At 41.3% G+C, this 24508-nt stretch overlaps 1 protein-coding gene across 4 annotated transcripts in view; it reads left to right on the top strand.

Annotated features, from left to right (window-relative positions):
- The first annotated feature begins 3565 nt into the window (after positions 1-3565).
- Positions 3566-24508, top strand: part of FGL1 (fibrinogen like 1) — a 34650-nt gene continuing 13707 nt past the window's right edge. Inside the window, exons 1-7 of one of the 4 annotated variants that reach the window (XM_069977687.1) lie at positions 3566-3705; positions 5277-5378; positions 5826-5900; positions 13649-13744; positions 19392-19572; positions 20807-20966; positions 21884-21981. In XM_069977687.1, coding sequence (XP_069833788.1) covers positions 13685-13744; positions 19392-19572; positions 20807-20966; positions 21884-21981 — 499 coding nt within the window. In that variant the 5' untranslated portion in view covers positions 3566-3705; positions 5277-5378; positions 5826-5900; positions 13649-13684. Of the gene's footprint in view, positions 3706-3826; positions 3883-5276; positions 5379-5825; positions 5901-13648; positions 13745-19391; positions 19573-20806; positions 20967-21883; positions 21982-24508 lie in introns of all 4 variants that reach the window. The other 3 variants (XM_069977686.1, XM_069977688.1, XM_069977684.1) reach the window with 3 other exon arrangements.

Genomic DNA, 24508 nt, shown 5'->3' with positions numbered 1-24508 from the left:
GGATAGCAGCTTGCTGGGACCTGTAGTTCTACAGAAGTTCTGTGACCTGATATATTGTGAAGAACTATAGGTTTCAGCAGGCTGCTATCCATCTACATCACAATATATCAGGTCACAGTTGTTGATGGATAGCGGGATCATGCCCGGGACGAGGCTCACATGGGGGTTGGGGGGGTAGTCCCGGGGGGAGGGGGGGGGGGGTCGTATGATTGTGCTGTCGTGGGGGGGGGGGGGGGGGCGTATGATTGTGCTGTCGTGGGGGGGAGGGGGGTTTGGGGTATAATTGTGTTGTTGGTCCCAGGCCCAGGTGGGGGTGATCTGATGCGAGTGGGCGGGGGATGATGTGATGCAGGCGGGGGATGATGTGATGCAGGCGGGCAGGGTTGATGTGATGCAGGGGGCGGACGATGAGGTTATGCGGGTGGGCGGTGGATGATGTGATGCGGGCATGCGGGCGGGTGGGTGATGATGTGATACAGGAAGGGGGGCGATGATGTGATGCGGATGGGGAATGATGTGATGCGGGCAGGGGATGATGTGATGCGGGCGGGCGATGATGTGATGTGGGCGGGGGATGATGTGATGCGGGCGGGTGATGATGTGATGCAGGTGGGCGATGATGTGATGCGGACGGGGAATGATGTGATGCGGGCGGGGGATGATGTGATGCGGGTGGGGGATGATGTGATGCGGGCAGGCGGGGGATGATGTAATGCGGGCGGGTGATGATGTGATGCAGGCGGGGGGGATGATGTGATGCAGGCGGGGGGGATGATGTGATGCGGGCGGGGGATGATGTGATGCGGGCGGGTGATAATGTGAAGTGGGCGGGCGGGTGATGATGTGATGGGGGCGGGTGATGATGTGATGGGGGCGGGGATGACGTGATGCGGGCGGGCAGGGATGATGTAATGCGGGGGGGCGATGATGTTATGCGGGTGGGCGGGGGATGATGTGATGCGGGCATACGGGCGGGTGGGTGATGATGTGATGCAGGTGGGCGATAATGTGATGCGGGCGGGTGATGATGTGATGCGGGCAGGCGGCGGGATGATGTGATGCGGGCGGGTGGGCGGGGGAAGATGTGATGTGGGCGGGCAGGGGATGATGTGATGCGGGCGGGTGATGAGGGAGTGTGTGCACCCAGAAAACAGCAAAACTGTGCAGAATCCTTAATAACTTTATATTGGAAAGATGAAAAGCTATGGATGGACAATTTATTAAAGCAAAAATGTTTTTTTGGGGAATATCCCTTTAAGCTGGGTTCACACACTGTATACTTCAGGCAGTATTTGGTCCTCAAGTCAGGTCCTCATAGCAACCAAAACCAGGAGTGGATTGAAAACACAGAAAGGCTCTGTTCACACAATGTTGAAATTGAGTGGATGGCCGTCATATAACGGTAAATAACTGCCATCATTTCAATATAACAGCCGTTGTTTTAAAATAACAGCAAAAATTTGCCATTAAATGACGGCCATCCACTCAATTACAACATTATGTGAACATAGCCTTTCTGTGTTTTCAATCCACTCCTGGTTTTGGTTGCTATACAGCCTCATAAATACAGCCTCAAATATACATAGTGTGAACCCAGCTTTAACTTGTAAAAGTTATTTATTTGAGTTTCTCCATATGATTTGCATGGGGGCCTAAAAGCCCCCCATTACGTAAAAGTGTAGATTTGTGACATCACGCATTCTTGTTTTTTTCTTAGCCTAGCCTAGCCTAGCTTAGCCTTCTTAATTTTGTCTAGAAGGAATTCTTTTATTCCAAAGGAGGCATCTGTTTCGACCATTAATAAAGAAATTCTGATCCCAAATACAATACCAATACATCTAATGAAGAGTCTGCTCTCCATACCTTGGATGTCTCCAAAACTATTTCTTGTTATCTGCAAAAAGTGGAAGAATTTTACCTAGATGAAAATCTTATTCTGCAATTTGTCAGAGCTTGGAAAGGAAGGAAGGTTTCTCAAGGCACACTAGCCTGCTGGTTGAGATCCACAATTTTAGAAACGTACAAAAGCTTGGATATGGAACCTCCATTTCCATTAAGAGCACATTTTACCAGCTCCACAGGGGCATCCTAGGTAGAGAGGGCTCAAGTGCCACTTATAGATATCTGCCATGCTGCATTGTGGTCATCATCTTCAACACTCATTAAACACTACATGCTTGCCATTCAGGGCAATGTCCAGCCTTTAATATGGGAGTATTAAGTGCAGCCTTATGATATATACCCCCCTACACACACACACACACACTTTTTGTTGCTATTAGGATCTCTTCTGTGCTGCCTGAAGACAAAGTGGAAAGCTAAAATTTTTGCCTACTGTAATTTTGTTTTCCTCGAGTCAGAAGGCAGCACATATATACCCACCCAATAAAATAATTTTTTGCATCACAGGAGTCTGTTCATTTAACACAGTGTCTGTTGATTTGTGATACTCATTTATAGGCTTTTGTTACTCCACTGGTCAATTATTTTATTGTTTCTTTATGGTGAGGGGTCATGGGAGGATCTAGGAGGAGCTGAATATCCCCTCTGTGCTGCCTTCTGACTCAAAGAAAGCTAAATTGTGTTATGTTTTGTTTTATTAGTACAAGTAGTAAATATATGTTGTAAAATATTAATAAAGCAAAGTCCTGTTGACAATAGGAAAAAAGGAGAAAAGACTTACACAAGTTACAATCGTTTACTAGATGTTATATGCAGTAAATTCCGATTTAAATGTGTGTTAGTGTTCCTTTATTGTACAACATATGAAAATCTAATTAAAAAAATAAATGTGTGCAATGCACAAAGAAATGTTTTACTTCCAGGTCTCTCGGCTTTCTGGATGGTAAACAATTTTTATTATAATCATTTCTCACCTTGAAACCCCTCAATCAGAAATGTCATTATTACTATTTATTTGCAATTTCTGTTACCTATCTATTTATATTGTTTACTGTTTACCATTACAGTGGTGCCTTGGATTACAAACATAATTTGTTCCGGGATCGTGCTTGTAATCCAAATCCACTCTTAAACTAAAGCAAATTTTCTCATAAGAAATCATTGAAATGCAGACAATTGGTTCCACACTTCAAAAATAATGATTTTTTTTCTGAATAACATGTAAAACAGATGAAACAAACATTGAGAAAAAGCTGACTGTGTCATATTATTAGTTACTGTACAGTATAGCAATTAGTGTGTGGAGTATAATGAACAACCAACAACCAATAAAACTTCTGACATGTCTCTGTGACATCTTAGAAGTTTTTTTTTCTTCTAAAGACAGGGATTATTTCGGACTGTATTGAGAAGGGTTCACAGCTTTACATATGATTATCTTTTTTTGACTGAGAAAACCGCTACTCGGCACATAGAAAATCCTTCCTCACATTCTAGCACAAGCTGAATCCATTCACTTTCTGATCATGTTTCACAACACTAGGAGGCCTCAATTCTCAATAGTGTGTTAATAATCATGGGTCCTGTTATTTCATCTGACTTGGCTGCATGAGGCGAACATTGCATAACAGGATGCCAGAGCCCTTACACTATCTAATATATCTCCATATTATGTGATAGAAACATTATTTGCTAGATCTGCTTTTGTTATTTGTTCTTGAGAAGTTGCTTAGAACAAGCATGCCTTTATAATGATGGCTCCCCAGATATAATACTATAGCAGCACACCTGACATCATAACGTGTAAGTATGTTAATATGTTATTATATAAGTATGTTCATTTCAGTAACTTTTTAATTTTTATTAAATTTATTCGATTTATGAAACCACTGAAGGAAAAGTTGTGACTTTCAAACATTGTTAGGTATGCTTTTGGCATAGAGCTGACTCTACGGACTGTCGTCATTCCATTACCACATGGTACGTTTTTGTCATAGTTGTCAGTATGTTATAGAAATATGTGGCATGGGTGGTTTATTATCATGTTGGGCTTATTGTGTGGGTTTACTAACTTTGTTGGTCCTTGTAGAACATATGTGCTCTGCTGAAGATATCCAAAGAAATTTTACTAATCAACGTGTACTACAATCCTGTACCAAAATATGGATTATGAATTTTGGGTCAAAAATTAGTAGTGTAGCTGAGACTAGTGATGAGCAAACATGTTCGTAAATGTCCGTATTAACATGACGCTAATTGTTCGTGTTTGCCGATCATGAATAATTTGTTAGACGATCGGAATGGTTATAACGACCACTTTCAAACATATTCAAACTTGGGAACGTACGCCACTGCGTAATTTACGCTTTGCACCTCATAATCTGTACGCATGTCCTTAACTCTAGAACGAAACATATGTAATCTGTAAGCAACAGTGTATGCAAATGAAATGCATATGCAAATGCCTAATTTACACTTTGCACCTGATAATCTGTAGGCATGTGTGTAGACCGAAACGTATGCTTCTACTGTATGCTTATTATTGTTCGTGAATGTTTGGCAAACACGAACCGATTGCGAATTTTGTTGTTTGTGTTCGGGATCTGAACCGAACACCAGGATGTTCGCTCGTCACTAGCCAAGACAAGGCATAAAGTGCAGCCTTTCATTTATTAACCATTTACTAAAGATGAAGTTAAATAGTACAATCAGTGCTCATTCATATATGTATTGGTGCACTGTGTTGAATACAATAACAGTAGACAGTAAGTGATGAGGAGGGCTGCATTTCTGGAAAGTTCTGTTTCTGGGACAAAAACAAACCCTTTATCCAAATCTAATCCCAAGCTATTTAAATAACAAAAAGAAAATCTCATTTTCAAACATTGAGCCAAGTAGCTGCTGGCCAAGTTACTTTTCAATCTTAAAAGCAAAAAATATTATTTCTGGTACTTGTGACAAGGTAGAAATCTGGAACATAGGGAAAAAAAAAAAAAAAAAAAAAAAAAGGTAACAGGTTCTAAGGGTCACGGTCATGGGTGTAGCTGTAGGGGAGGTTCTAAGGGTCACGGTCATGGGTGTAGCTGTAGGGGAGGGCATCTATAACATAGGTAAAAAGGTTAAATCAACAGACAGCAGAAAATCACTACGGTACATCGTTTCTAAAATTTCATACATTATATTAAAATTGTTATTTGTTTAATGCTGAACCCCACCTCGGCTCACGTCATATGTTCTTCATTTAGTTTGCTGTTTGATTTGATTCGGTTACTACTTGCCGCATGTTTTGGAATGTCCCACTCATGTTATGCTTTTATTGTATTCCCTGTAAATTTGGATAATCCGAAACATTCTTGGCCCCTGACTCATCGCAGAGCTGTGTTACAGTGTTGCTTAACTGAACCAGCACATTGTACAGAACGTGGAAAAACCAACACAAGAAAGAGTAAAGGAAGAAACAACAGTCTGGCTGGGGGGTAAGCTATTTTCTTGTCTTCTACGGTATTGTTGTTTTTGTACATTTGTCATAGATGGACTGTTAATTGTCAACAGATCTGCTGGTCCTCGTCAGGACTTAATGCTGAATGCTCGATGATGTGGGGTGTTTATATTACTGTAGTTTTATGCTGGTTGTGTACTTACATCATTCTTGAAGTGAGTTACAGTTATAGGTGTATATATAATAGAATGTATGCATACATTTTATACAATACAGAGTCAAATATACATATGGACCACCACTAATATTCATAGAAAACGTTCCCATTTTTCTTTCTTCTTTATGTAATGTTAAAGTTTGATAAAAATAAGTTTAAAAAAAATACTAATAAAAAACTGCATAATGTTTATGTATTGGATTCCCCGACCTCTATTTTAATACATTTTCTCTTTTTTGCATTTCCATACAATCACGTCTTATAAAGTTGTCATTTTTTGGTGTGGGAAGTGGATGCACAGATACGCATTTCACTTGCAGCAGCCACTAGTGGAGAAATGAGGTATGACATGATACACGGTTATCAATGCAGTGGATGTCCTTTAGAGGGTGCTTCTAAATATGGGCCTTCCTTCACAAAATGCCCTAAATAGAAAGTCCTTTTAACCTTTGACAACACAAATGGGGGACATTTATTAAGTCCGGTGTTTTATGCGCCAAGGCTTAAAAATGTCCCCGCATCCCCAGAGCTCAGAGGAATTATGTAGAGGCCTCTACATAAATCCCGTGCGAACCAGAGCCTGTCCATGCAGAGAGCCCACTTGTAAATATTTTATTCACAAAACAAGTGTTTGCGAATGAATTTATGCGCAAGTGGGCCCTCTACACCAGAAAATACCCTGTGCCCCACTTGATACATGTCCCCCAATATTTCAGCCTTCTCTATATTCCAAGAGCCATAATGTTTTATTTATTTTCAGTTGTACCATTTTAAGGCCTCATTCACACATCAGATTACATCGATTTGAAAATATATCAGTTTTTGACCACTGATCCATTCCGCAAAAAAATAGGACCTGCACTCTATAGGGTCTTTTTTTTTTTTTTGCAGAACGGAAGTCTGTTTTAAACTGATGACATACGGATGCACAATCCATGTGCTGTTATTACTGAAGCAATGCCCAACTTCTAGGCAGGCCCCTCCCAGTGGCCATTTATTACTTTCCTATCTGTTTTTGGGGATCTGCATGAACAGAAGCATCAATTTCTCCAGGACATCACTGATCCAGATTTCTGAGGTCCTGGAAGAAAAACTGATATGTGGATTAAGCCTAATTCATTGATTATCATAGAGTTGTTTTTTTCCATTGATTCAGTATTATGAATGCTTTTTTGTTTGGACAATTTAAAGGGAATCTGTCAGGCCCATACCAGGTGTCAAGCTGCATATCCCAGCAGTCTAGTATCTCTAGTTTTGCTGATCACCAGTCAAATTTTTATATTATATTACAAATTGTAACAAATACTCTGGATTTTCTTATGTCATATATCATACCTGCTGTAAGTGGGTACAAGTGGGTGAGACATTTTGCAGTGAGCTCAACTCCCCAGCTGGCTACAGGATTCAACTGATAGCGGAAGTCAGGTTCCATAGGCTTAAAATGGAGCCCAACTTCTGCTTCTACAGCAACTGTATGGGGATTGAAACTTGCAGCTGAATTCTTTCCTGAGCTATAACTCACGATCACAGAGGGTCCCAGGACTGAGAAGACTGAGACCCAAATGTCTCAATGACATGTAAAAAAATGTTATAAATATCAGTACCGGTTTTAACTTGTCCAAGCACAGCAGCCCGTCCCATCATCATGGTTCTCAGTACTGTTCCCTCCAGCAGGTTTCATTTCCATTGCTTGAAAGCTCTGAACTTTTTATGTGCCTTAGGGGTCTTATGTCTCTTTTGATCCAATTTCTGCTGTGATTTTCCATCAGTAATTTGAGTCTTCTATAAATTTCCAACTTCACTGACCTCTTGTGCTGTTGTCTTTGGACTTGTATTTTGATATTTATTGTGACTACTAATTGTTCTTTGGATTCTCAGTCTTCCATTGCCTTGCGATATTGAGTGCAGATGTTTATGCATATTCTCCTACTTCATGTCTTTTGCATGCAGTCACACTGAAAAGGAAATCTTGAGGGCTGAAAACTCTGTATATTATTATTGTGTATGAATCTGCAGTGTCCCAGTACTTTCCCGTTTAGTTAAACATAGTACAACCTGAGTCAAAACTGTATATGTCCATGGTTTCTAAAAGAAAATGCCTGTATCACATTGTGTGCTTGGCAGACATCAAAGAGTTAAAGGACAACTCCGGCGAAATTTTTTTTTTTGCTTATTTAACACACATTACAAAGTTATATAACTTTGTAATGTGGTTAAATGCCCGGTCTGGCCCCCTTCCCCCACTTTCCGACTCCCGACCCCCCACCCCGGAAGTTAAAGAATATATACATTACCTATTACGGTCATCACGGTCCTCTTCTCCCGGGCGGCATCTGGTGACGGGTGACGTCAGAGCTGGGGGGCGGTCCGGGTCTTCTTCCTCTTCGGCGTCTTCATTGAGAGTGAATGGGAGAGAAAAGGCTGCTGGTGCACATGCGCACCAGCAGCCTTTTCATTGGCTGGAGCGCATCACATGGCTTCCAGCTTGCTCAGCCCTGATTGGCTGAGCTTGCTGGAAGCCATGTGATGCGCTCCAGCCAATGAAAAGGCTGCCGGTGCGCAAGCGCACTGGCAGCCTTTTCTCTCTCATGGACCCGGAAGCAAGAGACATCACTGGATGGCAGACGCAGGTGACGGTGAGGCGGACGGCGGGCGAATGGAGTGGCGATAATCACCGGAGGGATGGTGAGTATGGTGTCTGTGTGTGTCTGTGTTTATTTTTTTGGGGGGGGTCCCGCCGGAGTTGTCCTTTAATTCTATTCACATCCGACACAAAGTATTCAGCCTTGGGTGCTCTTTGGTGCCATCTACTGGTAGTGATGGATTAAAAGTTATAAAACATTGTAGAACATTATAACATTTTCCAGGGAAAAGGAGGAGTTAGCGAGGACTTGCCTATAAATAGCCAGCTTTGCTGGACCACATGGTGTTCAAGTTGAGACTGAATTAGGGACAGAATCTGCAGCATTCAGAGATAGCAAAAGACAAGCTTGTTTAGGGCTACATTTTCAGGCATTGTTGTTCCTGTTTAATGAGAAGAGAGGCCCAAGCAGCCACCTCACCCTTGTCTAAAAGATATACTTTTACTTATCTACACCTACAACTCTTAACCCACAGCTGTAAGCTTTTATAAGGACCCTGAAGCTTTCCTCTGGTACCTGATCTAGGCCTCTAGTCTGGACCAGTACTTTTTGCCTTTCAGACCTGCATCCTGCAATGCGAAACCGCAGCTCAACTGCAGTAAAAGTACAAGCAATTCATGCCCACCTTGAGCAAAGGCACCCCTAAACACAATCAGCTAGCATCACCATGTGTGCCCTGGGACAACCTCTCTACCAAACACCTGTGCAGACCCCCTTATCATTGCACCTGACGTAGGGGGAGTGTAGGACTTGTTCTGCAGCCTCCTTGTGCCACTCCTTGTTACTAAACTGCAGTGTACCACAGTACCCAGTATGCTGCAGGCACAAGTTCTCTGGTCTGGTCCCATCAGGCCACGTTCCTCTCCGACTGCTGAAGATCTGCTTCTTTCCTAATTTTAGGTATATGACTATAGCTGGGTTCATACTGCATTTAGTTGCACAAAAAAGGAGCGAAGTGGCACTCAACAATATGCTGCTAAAAAACAAACTTTATTCCATGCGTTTAGTGGAGCATGGACACTGGCAAGACAAGGCTACAGCCATTTAGGCCAGAGGAAGCGCCCTGCGCATGCACGCGAAGCGGCTGTAGCCTTGTCTTGCCATTGTCCATGCTACACTTTGAACACATGGAATAAGGTTTGTTTTTTAGCAGCATATTGGTGAGTGCCACTTTGTTCCTTTTTGTGCAACTAAATGCAGTATGAACCCAGCTATAGTCAGATACCTGAAATTAGGAAAGAAGCAGATCTTCAGCAGTCGGAGAGGAACGTGGCCTGATGGGACCAGACCAGAGAACTTGTGCCTGCAGCAAACTGGGTCTTCTGTGAAGCAGACCAACACCAGTGGCTGCATGTCGGTCTAGTTGCAGTAATACTCCACAGGTGCCACGATATTGCCGGTGTGATTTTCCTGTTAGTGCCAAGACTATTTCTTCTATATGTTCTATATGATACTGCATTTAGTGGTGATGATTTACTGTTTGTGTATCATTACATTAAATTAATTAATTACATTTAATTAATTTATCATTACATTTTGCTGTATATAATAGTGTAGTTGACTACATAGAAGTCAATGAGAAACTGATACTGCTGTATGGTATAAAGCAGAAACTGTTCTGTGCATTTGTTATGCATTCATTTTTTACTTTTAAGTATAAAATGTATGTGTTAAGCATAAGGATAAATGCAGTGTAAGCCTAGCCTAATTTAGATATTTATGGATTGGATTGGGCACCTTAGCTAAAAGAAATTCAGCTTTCTTAAGCCGATCCTCATCTGACACCCCTGCCGATTAGCTGTTTGCTGGAGCTGCAGTACTAAGATAAAAACACTACATACAGAGCCGGTAGCCTTGGCTCTATACATCAGCTGTGTACATGGCTTATGTTTTGTACACTGTGGGGGAGATTTATCAAACATGGTGTCAAGTGAAACTGGCTCAGTTGCCCCTAGCAACCAATCAGATCCCACCTTTCATTTTCCAAAGAGTCTGTGAGAAGTGAAAGGTGAAATCTGATTGGTTGCTAGGGGCAGTTTCTCTTTACACCATGTTTGATAAATCTCCCCCATGGTGTAAAGTGAAACTGGCTCAGTTGCCCCTAGCAACCAATCAGATTCCACTTATATTCTTCACAGACTCTTTGGAAAATGAAAGGTGGAATCTGATTGGTTTCTAGGGGCAATTGAGCCAGTTTCACTTTACACCATGGGGGAGATTTATCAAACATGGTGTAAAGAGAAACTGCCCCTAGCAACCAATCAGATTTCACCTTTCACTTCTCACAGACTCTTTGGAAAATGAAAGGTGGGATCTGATTGGTTGCTAGGGGCAACTGAGCCAGTTTCACTTTAAACCATATTTGATGAATCTCCCCCCATGTTTGATAAATCTCATTCTGTCTTTACTGCAGCTCTGACAGTGTTACTAGTTGTAGTCACCCCACCAGTCAACTGTAGATGATTCTAGGCCATCAATCAGTTTTGCCTGGAAACCCCATATAAAATACATAAGTGAAAATGAAAGCTTTTTTTTTTTTTTTTTTTTTTAAATATATGACATTAAATTTTCTTAACATTTTAATAATATTTCCAATTTTTAAAAAAACAAAATTGTTTCAAATTGCAAATAAATGATGAATGAAAAAAAACCTTCAAATACATGCTGAAACCTGATCCGCCATGTATCAGAGCGACTTTAATGGATACTCTCCAGTTAGCAACCTCAGTTTTTCAAGTACTACCTCAGAGCATATGTTGCCACTCGAAGTCTATGTGCACAGAAACCAAATAAAAGGAACACGCTGTGGTCTAACAGTGACGTCTGAAACTTGACTGTTGCAAAATTAAGTTAAATAGGAGTCATATGTGTTTAGAGAAAACCGCACCCGTATGATTGGGCCCAGGTGCTGGTTTTCTTCTGTTGGATGCCAGAGCAACTTAGCAACCATTTCTCTAGAGCAAGGGCGGAATGTCTAATGTACGCGACACACTTTTTTACAGTGCTGTAGAGAAGTATTTGCCTTTCCAGAAGCCCCTTAGTATTGCTTATTTCACACCGAAAGTTTCTTAATATCAGATGTAACATTTTACAAGGAGACTTGAGAAAGCACAGTTTTTGTTTGTTTTAGTGTATTTTATTAGACATTTTCACATATAGTAAAAATATTGATCATATAGTGGCAGCTTTACAAAAAGTGCAATGCGGAACTCTGGGTAAGGCTAGGTTCACACTGAGTTTTTGCTGTCTGTTTACCAAATACATTTAAAGTGTCACTGTCTTTATAACTTTCAAAATCTAAATCAACAGTAGATGTCAAATAAAGTAAGTTTGCATTATACATTCATTATTTTGTTGTTGTTATCTTGTTGTAAAATAAAGCAGAACTTACCAGAAATCCAGGTCCAGTCTCCTGAAGGCAGATTTTCTGACTTGTGCTAGTTGAAAAAAACAGAATAAACATAGGAATTTTAGCCAGTACAGAGAGTCACAGCTCAATGTGTCCATCAGTCACATGACTGCCTTCTCTCTGTGAGCGCTCAGATAACCTGGGAAACACAGGACTTCCTGTTTTCTGACTCTTTGAGAAAAAAAGAGTAAGAAAACAGGAAGTGCTATGGTTTCCATAATAACTAAAAAAAATGAATGTAAATTGGAAACTTGCTTTATATCACATCTACTGTTGATTAGGAGTTTAAAAGTTATAACGTCAGTGGCACTTTAAAAGAAAAAAGGATGTGAAAATGGATGGTGTTGTATGCCATACTGCAGAATCCATTTTCCACTGACTTAATTAAAAAAAAAAATCGGATTATAACAGATCTGTTTTTTTCTTCATTTCTTAATGGACTGAATGTTTAAATTAAACATACTGAAATGAAACAAATGCAAAAATGCAGTGTGAACCTAGTCTGAGCCTGGTTTCACAATGGCTAAAATTTTTGCAAAAAAAAAAAATGCCATGGCGTTTTTTTAAAACAAAAACACCACAGCTTGGAGTCATTGACATTTTATGAAATGCCATAAATACTTTTTTTAGTGTGGCGTTTTCTCTCTCTCTCTTACTTTTTTTTTGGCTCTGTGGCAGTTTTTCCAAAACGCAGCATGGTGAGGGTGTGGCTTTTTTTCAGAAAACTGTGTTGTTTCTCTCCCATAGAGTTCAATGGAATTTCTTCTGTTTGTCTCAAAAACGCCAGTGCTTATGTGCATGGCTTTTTAAATGTTTTTTCTATGTCATGTGATTCCTGGGGAAAATAAGGTTTCGCCATCTTGCTGCTCTCAAGATACATATGTGAGAGAGGGAACTTCCGCAGAGAACTCAAGCTTCCTTGTCTGCCAGACATCATGAGACAGCTATGAATTACTAAACAAAGGAGGGCATAAATCCACAAGGGTGGAATTAAATAGAACTCTTCCAAGGAAATTACATCAAAAGAGGGGGTCAACTTTGAAAAAAATAATAACAAACAATCCTGGAAGCACACAAAAACGCCAAATGCAAAATAAAAATGCCTGAAAAAAATGCCAAAAAATTGTCTCGAAAAAGACACAAAGATAATCTTTGGTAGTTTTTCTTCACAAAAATGCTGAGTCTGGGGGACCTTCACCAAGAAGTTTTTTTTCCCCCAGCAAAAAAAAAAAAAAAAAAATCACATAAGAAATCGTGGTTTGTTGGCTACACATTAGCCGTGTGTAATAGAGCATATGTGGCTGATGAATGATCGAAACCTGGCTGCAGGAATAATGGCTGTATTGTTGTCTGGCCCTGCTTGTGACCCTGCTCTACTGAAGACACAAAAAAACTGTGCGAGCTTTTCTCTCTTTCTGATGGCTGATGTAAACAAGTCCTTATCTGCACCTTCGTAGGAACTTTGTAATGCTGGGAGGATTCATCACAGCAAGTTTATCAGCAACTTGACCTCAGTTTAACCCTCCCAGCATTACAAAGAAGCTACAAAGTTGCAGACAAAGTTGCAGATAGGGAGTAGGGGGGAAGACAGAGAGCAAAGCTCACACACAGTTTTTTGTGTCTTCAGCAGCAAGCAGCAGCTCAGAACTGGGGGAAAGAGACTGAATAGATAATTTGGAATATTTGGAATAGTATGGAATGAATTGTTAGTCTCTCCATGGGCAGCAACCATATGAAAAGTTGTGTTTGAGGGGAAAAGTGTCCAACTTACCTAGCAAGATGCACCAAATCTATAACAATCATGTGTTGAATGATACATTTGCTGGATCCATAGATTTACTTTACAGCAATAAGGTAGATGAGCCATAATATTCAGTGCACAATTTTTTTCAATGGCAACATCATGTGACTTGATTATACCACTTGCTTATTTCCATCACGTTTGGCTATATGCTGTAGACTCTAGTTGCTTAAGCTAATTGTACAAATAATATAACTTTCTTATTGGTCTATCACTTAATACTAATTTTATATTACAGATAGGGGTATTCTGTTATCTTCCTAGATTTGGCACAATGGAGAATTCCTGCTTCTCGGTTGTATTCATCATCGCACTCTTTATTTTTCCAGGCATGGTAAGTTGTGGGATGGGACATTGGGAAGACATTGTTAATACTGGTGCCCATTTCGGCTAAACCGGTGAGAAACCTGACTGGAGGTTATTTTGTTGAAGTGCTGAGGACATTCTGTAGCTGTAGCATTGTATGTATATTGATTACCAGAGGCATAACTCCCCCAACCCTCCCCCCTTCCAATTTAACATGTGGCATTTATAGTACAGTCAACGCAGTTTAGATGGGTGTTAGTAGGCTCTTGATTTAGTTGGTGTGTATCTTATTCATTATGTTGAACGTTAAAGGACCATACATTCAATGATATCCCTACTAATATAAACATATTGGGAAATATGTAACATGACGCAAGGTCTCCCTGGTCAGAAGTGGATGGGTAAGGGGGAGCAAAGTCTAAGAGCCCTATTACACCAACAGATTATCTGACAGATTATTTTGAGCCAAAGCCAGGAATGGACTATAAACAGAGAACAGGTAACAAAGGAAAGACTGAGATTTCTCCTCTTTTCAAATCCATTCCTGGCTTTGGCTTAAAAAAAAGTCTGTCAGATAATCTGTTGGTGTAATAGGGCCCTAAGGGACTTATTACAGGGGCTGGTGCTCATTTAAAAAAACTATTACAAGGCTAATCCACTTTGGGGACAGGGCCAAACGGTCCATTGCTGATTCATTTGTGAGGCCCTTATGGTGCGTTTACACGTAACGATTATCGTGCAAATTTGCGCGATAACGATCGAATTTGAACGATAATCGTACGTGTAAACGCAGTGAACGATCAAACGACGAACGAGAAATCTTTCAACATGTTCTCAAATCGTTGTTCGCAAAAAAATTAGCAGATCGTTCCGTGTAAACAGTCGTCGCGAAAGTCTGGCCGCCCGCAGCCCGCCCCGCTCATCCGCAGCCCCCTGCGCTGGCTCGATCGCCACCCCCGCCGGCCGATCGCCACCCCCGCTGCCCACCCCCGCCGCCGCTCCGAAAGCCCCTGCCGCGAGCATACCTTACCTGCTCGGTGTAGTGGGTGTTCGAAATTCCCGCCTCCCCTTTTCAGTGCATTGATTGGCTGAAGAGGGGAGGCAGGAATTTTAAACAGCTCCTCTTCAGCCAATCAGTGCTGCCGTGCATTGATTGGCTTAAGAGGGGAGCCGGGAATTTCAAACAGCTCCTCTTCAGCCAATCAGTGCTGAAGAGGAGCACTGATTGGCTGAAGAGGAGCTGTTTGAAATTCCCGGCTCCCCTCTTCAGCCAATCAATGCACTGAAGAGGGGAGCCGGGAATTTCGAACACCCGCTATGCCGAGCAGGTAAGGTATGCTCACGGCGGGGGCTATTGGAGCGGTGGCGAGGGTGGCGATCGGAGCGGTGGCGGGGGTGGCGATCGGAGCGACGGCGGGGGTGGCGATCGGAGGGGCGGCGGAGGTGGCGATCGGAGCAGCGGCGGCGTGGGGGTGGCGATCGGAGCGGCGAGGGTGGCGATCGGGCCGGCGGGGTGGCGATCGGGCCGGCGGGGGGTGGCAATCGAGCCAGCGCAGGGGGCTGCGGATGAGCGGGGGGCCGGGCTGTGGGCAGGCGATCTTAAAACGATCGCAAAACGATTTTTTTGTACAATATATCGTACCGTCTAAATGCTGATCGTTATTTTAAAAAAAACGTTACTCCGACATCGTTAATCGTGCGATCGGGCCAATTATCGTCCCGTGTAAACGTAGCATTAGCTTCCCTCATTTGTTGGTCTCACGTCCCTTATTGGAGAGATGCACAATCAGTTAATAAAGAAGGAGAACACTAAAGGAGACAAACAGAGGGGAAGCGAGGAGGACATTGGTGGTCCGCAGCAGAATGTGAGAGTGACAGTGCACATTGGTTTCTTGCCCCTCATCTGCTTCAACAAATAGAAATCCATGAATAAAAACTTTTTATTTTAACAATTTTTTTTTTTTTAAATTGTGCTTTATACCAGGAGCACATTTGCTATGTGTTCCTGCAAATTTCTGGATTTAGGTAGCTTATGTCAAATATGTAAATTTGTAAAATTGCTGTTATCTGGTTATTACTGGTGTGCTCCAATCTGTGAGGTGAGTCTGGCAATCAAAGACTGGTAGGGCGGGCACCCCTGTATTTATCATGCAAACATTTCTGGATTGCCTGAAGTAAAACACACCGTATATGCTGATACAATATATGACAATATATCCAGTTTAAATGCACTACTAAGCACTGCAACTGGTGGGAATGGAGATTCGGGCAGGAAAAGGAATTACAAGCAACCAAATAAATGATAATGTGCTCCACTGTCAAATGTCAAGCTGCTGGGAATGGAAAAATACACAAAGAGGCTATGTTCACACTAAGGGCCCTATTCCACAGTAACGATAATCGGCCGGATCGGGCCCATTTGGCCCGATTCGGCCGATTATTGTTCGGTAAAATAGAGAGAACGATCAGCCGATGATCGTGTCATCGGCTGATCGTTCATTTAGGGCCAGACCTAAAATCATCGTTTCCCCACCGTGCATCGCTACGGTTGAATAGCGGTGCGCGGCGGGCGACCAACGATTTAAGAAGAAACAGCAGCAGCATCATACATTACCTGGCTGCAGGGCTTCTTCTCTGCGCTGTCTTCATCCCCCGGTCCCGCACGCTCTATCTTCTGAATGGCTGGTCAGCTGACGGAGCGCTCAGCCAATCACAGGCCAGGACTGCCGCGGCCTGTGATTGGCTGAGTGTGGCCTGTCAGCTGACCGGCCGTTCAGACCGGCGGGGGACCCGGGGAGGAGACGGAGCGGAGGACAAGCCCTGCAGCCAGGTAATGTATGATGCTGCAAGGGCTGCAAGGACATCGGTAACGATGTCCTTGCAGCCCTCGCTCAACGATCATCGGGCAGTGGAATAGGCCCAGTAAACGAGCGGCGATCTAGCAGATCGCCGCTCGTTCACATCGTTGATCAGGCCCTCCTTGGCCCGTGGAATAGGACCCTAAGTCCGCTAAGTCCATTATTGCATAATTTTAATTGACTTCAATAAATTGCATTAAGGTCTATGGAATAACGGATGTGATTTGCACACAGTGTATTAACCCCTTAAGGTCAAAGCCTATTTTCGTTTTTGCGCTTTTGCTTATTCCATTTTAAGTTTAAAAGTCCATAGCGCTTGCATTTTTTCACCTAGAGACGTATATGAGCGCTTATTTTTTGCGAAACCAATTGTACTTTGCAATGACAGGCATTATTTTTCCATAACATATGCTGCGAAACCGGAAAAAAATCATTTGCGCTGTCAAATTGAAAAAAGAAACGAATTTGTTTTGATTTCGGGGAGTTTTGCATTTACGCCGTCCGTCCTATGGTAAAACTGACTTGTTATGCATGTTCCTCAAGTCGTTACGATTACTATGATATATAACATGTATAACTTATATTGTATCGGATGGCCTGTAAAAAATTCAAACCATTGTTAACAAATATACGTTCCTTAAAATCGCTCCATTCCCAGGCTTATAGCGCTTATCCTTTGGTCTATGGGGCTGTGTGAGGTGTCAGTTTTTGCGCCATGATGTGTTCTTTCTATCGGTACCTTGATTGCGCATATACGACTTTTTGATCGTTTTTTATTACATTTTTTCTGGATTTGATGCGACCAAAAATGCGCAATTTTGCACTTTTGAATTTTTTGGCGCTGACGCCGTTTACCGTGCGAGATCAGGAATGTGATTAATTAATAGTTCGGGCGATTACGCGCGCGGCGATACTAAATATGTTTATTTATTTATTAATTTATATTTATAAAATGGGAAAAGGGGGGTGATTTGGACTTTTATTAGGGGAGGGGATTTTTTATTAATAAAAACACTTTTTTACTTTTTTTTTTACTGTAACTAGAAGCCCCCCTGGGGGACTTGTATATAGACAGCACTGATCTCTCATAGAGATCAATGCTGTGTATATACACAGCAAAGATCGATTAGATCGGTCATAGATTACTATGGCCTGCTGCAGGCCATAGCAATCTATTGCCGAGCCGGGATCAGCGTCATTCCGACGCTGAGGCCCGGCACGGGCAGAAGAACGGATCTCCCCCCCGCGATCGCATCGCGGGGGGGAGATCCGTCCCACTAGACACCAGGGACGTGAGGTCTGAAGCCTCTAAGTGCAGCTGTCAGGTTTGACAGCTGCACTTAGAGGCTTAATTAGCCGGCGCGGCAACGGGACCCGCGCCGGCTAATAGAGGCACTGCCCGGCTGCACGTGTCAGCCGGGATCAGCGCCGTTCAGAGCGGGGTCCCGGCGGGACCCGGCTCTGAACACCCCGAGCGGCACATGACGTATCAGATACGTCATGGGTCGCTAAGGGGTTAAAGGGGTTACCCAGCAAAAATCTTTTTCTTTCAAATCAACTGATATCAGAAAGTTATATAGATTTGTGATTTAACTCTATTAAAAAATCTCGTCTTCCCATACTTATTAGCTCCTATATGTCATGCAGGAAATGTTGTTTTATTTTCAGTCTGACACAGTGCTCTCTGCTGACATCTCTGGCCGAGACAGGAACTTTGTCTCGGTTTTCTATGAATCCCCATAGAAAACCTCTCCTGCTCTGGACAGTTCCTGTCTCGGCCAGAGGTGTTAGCAGAGAGCCCTGTGTCAGAATGAAAATAAAACAACATTTCCTGCATGACATACAGCAGCTGATAAGTATGGGAAGACTTGAGATTTTTTAATAGAGGTAAATTACAAATCTATATAACTATCTGACACCAGTTGATTTGAAAGACAACTCCTTTAAATTATTGCTGTCTTTTGAGGTGGATGTCAAATAATGGTCATGGCAATTATTTGCAGACCTCTTTTGCAAACAACAGACGTAATAGTTTAGTTGTTTAGTTGTTTAGAGTTCTACTATTTTTTTTAGTCCTTTAATTGTCCTTACTACATAATTCAAAGGCACCCCGAAGCCAATCAGTCCACCTTTCCATAGATTTTAATAGAACACATTATTACAGTAAAAAATGCTTATTTTTATACGTATTTTCTGTACTGCTTTTGAACCCAAATTTTATGAAATTTGCATATTTTTCGATTGCAAGTGTTACCTATGTTCAAAAATCTGCAACTTTTCCATCTCATGTGAAGTTTTAGGAAAGGTTTCTTTCATAGAGTTTTTTCCAAAAAGCCTCAAGTCATGGAGGTGACTGTAGAATATAATGGTAATAAATACCAAGATTAAACTAAAATTTACAGTTCTTTGAGTGTACCTTGTCTTACCATGCTCCTCACTGCACATGGTCGCACATGCTCATACAGACTCATCCTGGCAGTTTTTCAACCATTCCATTCTTTTCAAGCAGTAATTGTAATTATAGCTGGCTACTCCTTTCCAGTTCGGTAAAGCTCCCCAACCTTCTGTCTCTTAACAATGAAGCTCCTGAACGTTTTTTTCCCCAGCATTTTGCTGGTATTATTCCAAACATCTGCAAAAACTTCCATACATTGTCAACACCAGAGCTCTAAGCTCGTAAATTACAATGACAAGGACTGTAAATCGCTGCATCATATTTTGCTCACTATAAGCATAATGTCAAACTACTTTTAACCCCTTAGCTAGTTACCAATTTACCTGTTAATTTACGATGACCTTTTTAAAAAAATTTTTTAGGCCTTGGAAGATTGTCTCCAGGAACAGCTGAGACTGAAGGCCCAAGTGAGACTTCTGGAGCACCAAACAAAACTACAACAAATGAAAATTGAGAATCTGTTGCAAGAAAAGGAGCTTCAGTTCATGGACAGAGGAGATGAGATGGTAGTCATTGACCTGGGTGATAAAAGAACATATGCAGGTCAGTTCTTTATTGTATTCCTAATTTATTTGATTTATATTACTTTGACCAACAAAATAAGGGTCTCTCCTCTGTGCCTCATAAAGACCCCCTCTATGAAGGCCATATGTAGTGATAAGACATTTGGGCAGGAAATATCTTATTGGGCCAACCTCTTGAGGCTAGAAGCAAACAAAACACTGCGGCCACATATTTCCCACATTCTTCCATAGAAAATAGAAAAAAACACAGGGGAAAAAAAAGCCACATTAAGGCTATAGACTCTAATGGTAATGAGTATCTCAGCAGATTTGCTGCAATATGCGCAGCGTGAAATCCGCTGTGATGATACTACGTGTGAATGTACCCTAAAAAACACTAATATGACCATATGTCCATTCCCTGGATTTTCTTCCTGCTTCCAATATGAGTGATTACAAGCAGGATTTATCTATTCAGCCAATCACTAGTGGCAGCATATCTCTTCTCGGCCAGTGATTGGTTCTACTCCTAAACGCCTATCACAGAAGCAAAAGGATAGAAAAGATCAATGGACTAGACATAGCAGAATGAGAGCTTTGGGGGGCCGATAGATACATATTTTTTTCTTTCTTGTCTGGCTTTGTCTATTATGAGGTCTGGCATAATATACATTTTTAACCAGCATACCCCTTTAAACCACACTGTTGATAAAACAAACTAAAAACATAGGGGGACTTTTACTAAGGAGTCTAATTTGTGGGACTATTCTAGTGGTGTATATTTTGGTTCAATATTTTGTGACTTATTTATTAAAATGTAGCACTGCCTTAGTGAATGTATCTAAGTAAAAAGCCACAAAAAAAAGGCTCAGAAAAAGGCCCAAAAATGCAAAAATTGCACAAGCATATTCACCTGGTACTGACCAGACGTAGGCCTGCACTTGTTTGTTTGACATTTTAAAAAGTTGCAAATGATAAATTGGGTGCTAATCCCGGATTATCCGAACTTTTAGGTGAATACTCAGAATAGGCACATTAGAAAAAAAAGTCGCATCTAACAAATATTCACCAGTCAAATACTGGTTCAAAAATAGAATGGCCACATATGGGTGCAAAGCCCTTGATAAATTTCCCCCATAGTGAGAAAATTATACTGAGTACAAAGCAAAAGTTAGGATCTTTACCAAAGCTACTGATCATGTATATCTAAGTATAGTGAGTAAGGGAAATGTCATGTAATTAACATTTTTGCTTATTTTATGCATTTCGAACAGACTGTGGGGAAATCTACAATGATGGACATAAGCGAAGTGGATTCTATAAAATTAAACCCCTGCAGAGCAATACTTCATTTACTGTATACTGTGACATGTCTGAGGGAGGGGGATGGACAGTCTTTCAGAGACGCTCTGATGGAAGTCAGAACTTTTACAGGTAATCACTATATTTTTTTGTATTTTATCCTTCTGAGTGCCTGAGCATGGGTTGTCAGTGTCGGCCTAAGGCAAATATTGCATTCTTCCCAGCCTCTGGAACTTGAATGCAAGATAGTGGCAATGCATACAGTATACACATCACTGCACAAGCAGGATTTTGTCAAAGGTTCAGGATTTAAAAGAATATTACTTAGGACCACTTATTACTAAATAATACCACAATGCTGTTACTAATACACACACACACCATCTCTTATGGTGCTTTTACACAGAGCGATAATTCGCCCAATCGCATGATTAACAATATTGAATGAACGATGTTTTTTTTTAATAACAATCAGCGTTTAGACGGAACGATACATCGTACGGAAAAATCGTTATGCGATCGTTTTGCGATCGCTTAAGCCTATCTCACACATTGGTGAAATCGTTGAAATAATGTTTACACGGAACGATCTGCAAATTTTTTGCGAACGATTAACGATGATTTGAGAACATGTTAAAAGATCAAAATGAACGATTTCTCGCTCGTCGTTTGATCGTTTGCTGCGTTTACACGTACGATTATCGTTCGAATTTGATTGTTATCGTGCAAATTCGAATGATAAATCGTTCCGTGTAAAACCACCATAATACTACTGCTATACAAGGTACAAATAATTGTATGTTTAGGTGGTTAAGAGCATTGCTGCACAGGTGGAATAACGACAGTCCCTTTCTTCTCAGAGTCAGCTGAGGCTCTAGAGATTGGCTTCTCACTATTGGAATAACCCTAAAGGAAAAATGTGTACCTTTTATAAAATATATACTGTAGGAAACATTGTAAATGTAAGGCATAATGTAAAGGCGTAAAACATTTGTAAGTAATTTGGACATTCCATTCCATAATAATTTAGTGTTCATGCTTTCATTGAGGAACTGGACCGACTACAAACAAGGCTTTGGCGATTTCTCCACACCAATGGGAGAATTCTGGCTTGGAAATGACAACTTGCATTACCTGACGTTACAAGGTACATTTGTTTCATGTTATTACACTTCCCATCCTACTTTGTATGCATAGGGATTTACGCAAAACGTTTAGTTGGTACTCTTAATTATTTGGCCATTGTGTGCACAACTTCAAAATCCAAAAGAGTTCCCTATTTATAAGCTTCCTAAACCATTAGGGGTATGCTCAGGTTTAGGAAACTTATGCATTTTTATTTATAAATATTTATAAGGGAATTTAAATTGTGCACACTATGGCCCAATGGTTTGATTGCAATATATGCAATTGGCACAATCATACTTTAAAGGGGTACTTGGGAGAATGTTTAACCCCTTTACGTCAGCAATACATACATATACATATATATCCCGTGCAGCAGGAGCGTATATGTACTTTCCTGACTGTAAGAGGGCTTTGGTTTGTGCGGGACCACTGCAGGGAGAGCAGTCCAGCACACATCAGTGTCCCAGGAGCCCAGCAGAATGACCATTAACCCCTTAAATGCTGAGATCTATAGCGATTACAGCGTTTAAGGCACTGCGGGGGTCCTGCCATGCTGCAGGGGTCCCGATCGCTTGTACCAACGGGCGGGGGTAAGTCACTTACCTCCATCCTGTCGGATCGGCGTTCCATGTATAGAGTCTGCTTTCAGGCAGGCTCTATGCATATATCGCCAATAACACTGATCTATGCTATTCTATAGCATAGCATAGATTAGTATATGTAATGTATTGATTGCATGTTTTAAAGTGAACACTGTAAAGTGTTAAAGTGTAATAAAAAAAGTTTTATAAAAGTATTAAAAAAAACTTATAAACCCCCTCCCAATAAAAGTTTAATATACCTCCTTGCCCATTATAAAAACAAAAATATAAAAATAAATAAATAAATAAATATATCATATATTGTAGCGTGTGGAATCTATTAAAATATTACATTATTGTTCCAACACGGTGAACCGTAATAAAAAAAAAACACCAGGGTTGCTGATTTTTTTAAAATTATATAGCAGAAAAAAAATATTAAAAAGCGAGCAACATTTTTCTTTTACACCAATATGATATTAATAAAAAGTAGAGATCATGGCGCAAAAAAATGACACCCCAACCAGCCCTGTAGGTGGAAAAATAAAAGCACTATGGGTCTAAGAAGGCGGGGAGGAACATTGCATCAATTTGACCTGGACAACCGTGCATTAATGGGCTTGGTCTTGAAGGGGTTAAAAAAAGTTTGTAATATAACTTTATTAAAAATTGCAGTTTTTTATTTCTATATGTATTACCAGTGGGAGGGGCCGTGGGGGCAGTGGGGTGGCTATCTGAACGATTGTTTGGGCTGCCCGGTGAAGTCATCAGCGGTCTGCTGTCACTGCTCCTGTTACACGGGACGACGAGCAGCAGACCATTGCTGACATAATCGGGAACTTTCAACACTGTGGCCTTTTAACATGTCCTATTACACTTAACGATTGTCGGCCTAAACGACCTGTAATTGGCCTAGTATGGCCTATAATTGTTTTGTGTAATAGGGCGTTTAGCATGTGAGGCTGTAACAACATGGATTTCTGCTGCTCCACCTGTGCAGCTCTTTCCTTATCCATGTAGGTAAGACTGTATACAAATCTCAGGCTTCCATGGTTATAGATCCTGAATGGAATAAATCCTGTATTACCAGACTCGCTTGCTGGGATCTAAGGGTCCTATTCCACAAAGCAATTTTTCGATGATTAACGATAAACTATCTCAAACGACCGCTATGGCGAACGACCTGAAATTGTTTGCCTAATTACACAGAACGATGATCGTTACTTATGATTGTTCTTGTCGTAGCCCTGTTGCTGCTAATGCGTTTGCCGCCACTTCGAACGACCGAACAACGTCTTATTACACTGAACGATTTGCAAAGGATCAAATGACCAACGATTTCTTATTGGTCGTTTAATCATTGTTTGCTATAAGGGTCCATTTACACAGAGAGATTTATCTGACAGATTTTGTAAGCCAAAGCCAGGAATGGATTTGAAAAGAGGAGAAATCTCAGGCTTTTCTTTATGACCCATTCTCTGTTTATAGTCTGTTCCTGGCTTTGGCTTCAAAGATCTGTCAGATAAATCTGCCCGTGTAAACGCACCATTACACAAAACGATTACTCTCCCCTGATCTGCTACAAAACATGCCCAGGTTTATTTATCTGGACTAACAATACATTTCTGGGAGTGCAGCAACGGACATTATTTGTGCAATGATGGCCATTATTATGAAAGACATTTTTACATAGTGTGAACCTAGCCTACCGTTATTTTAAAGTTTGGGGAAAAAAGACCTAGTGTAATAACTTCTGTCTCAAGCTGGAGTTACATGAAATAGTTAAGTCTTGGTATCCTAATGTTTTTACACCATATTACTGCTAAGATCTATAGAGCGTGAATGTCAGTTCATTTCAGACAGATAAGACAGAGATGTCCGTCTATTAACACGCCTTTCTATCTCCCATCCTCTCCTGTGACCGGGACATAAAACATAAGTAACGTCTGGTAGCAGATAGGGAAA

This window comes from Dendropsophus ebraccatus, chromosome 7 (assembly GCF_027789765.1).
Source record: "Dendropsophus ebraccatus isolate aDenEbr1 chromosome 7, aDenEbr1.pat, whole genome shotgun sequence".
NCBI classification, from domain to species: domain Eukaryota; kingdom Metazoa; phylum Chordata; class Amphibia; order Anura; family Hylidae; genus Dendropsophus; species Dendropsophus ebraccatus.
The sequence above is the reverse complement of the archived record's forward strand: the minus strand, read 5'-3'. Positions and strand labels throughout refer to the sequence as shown.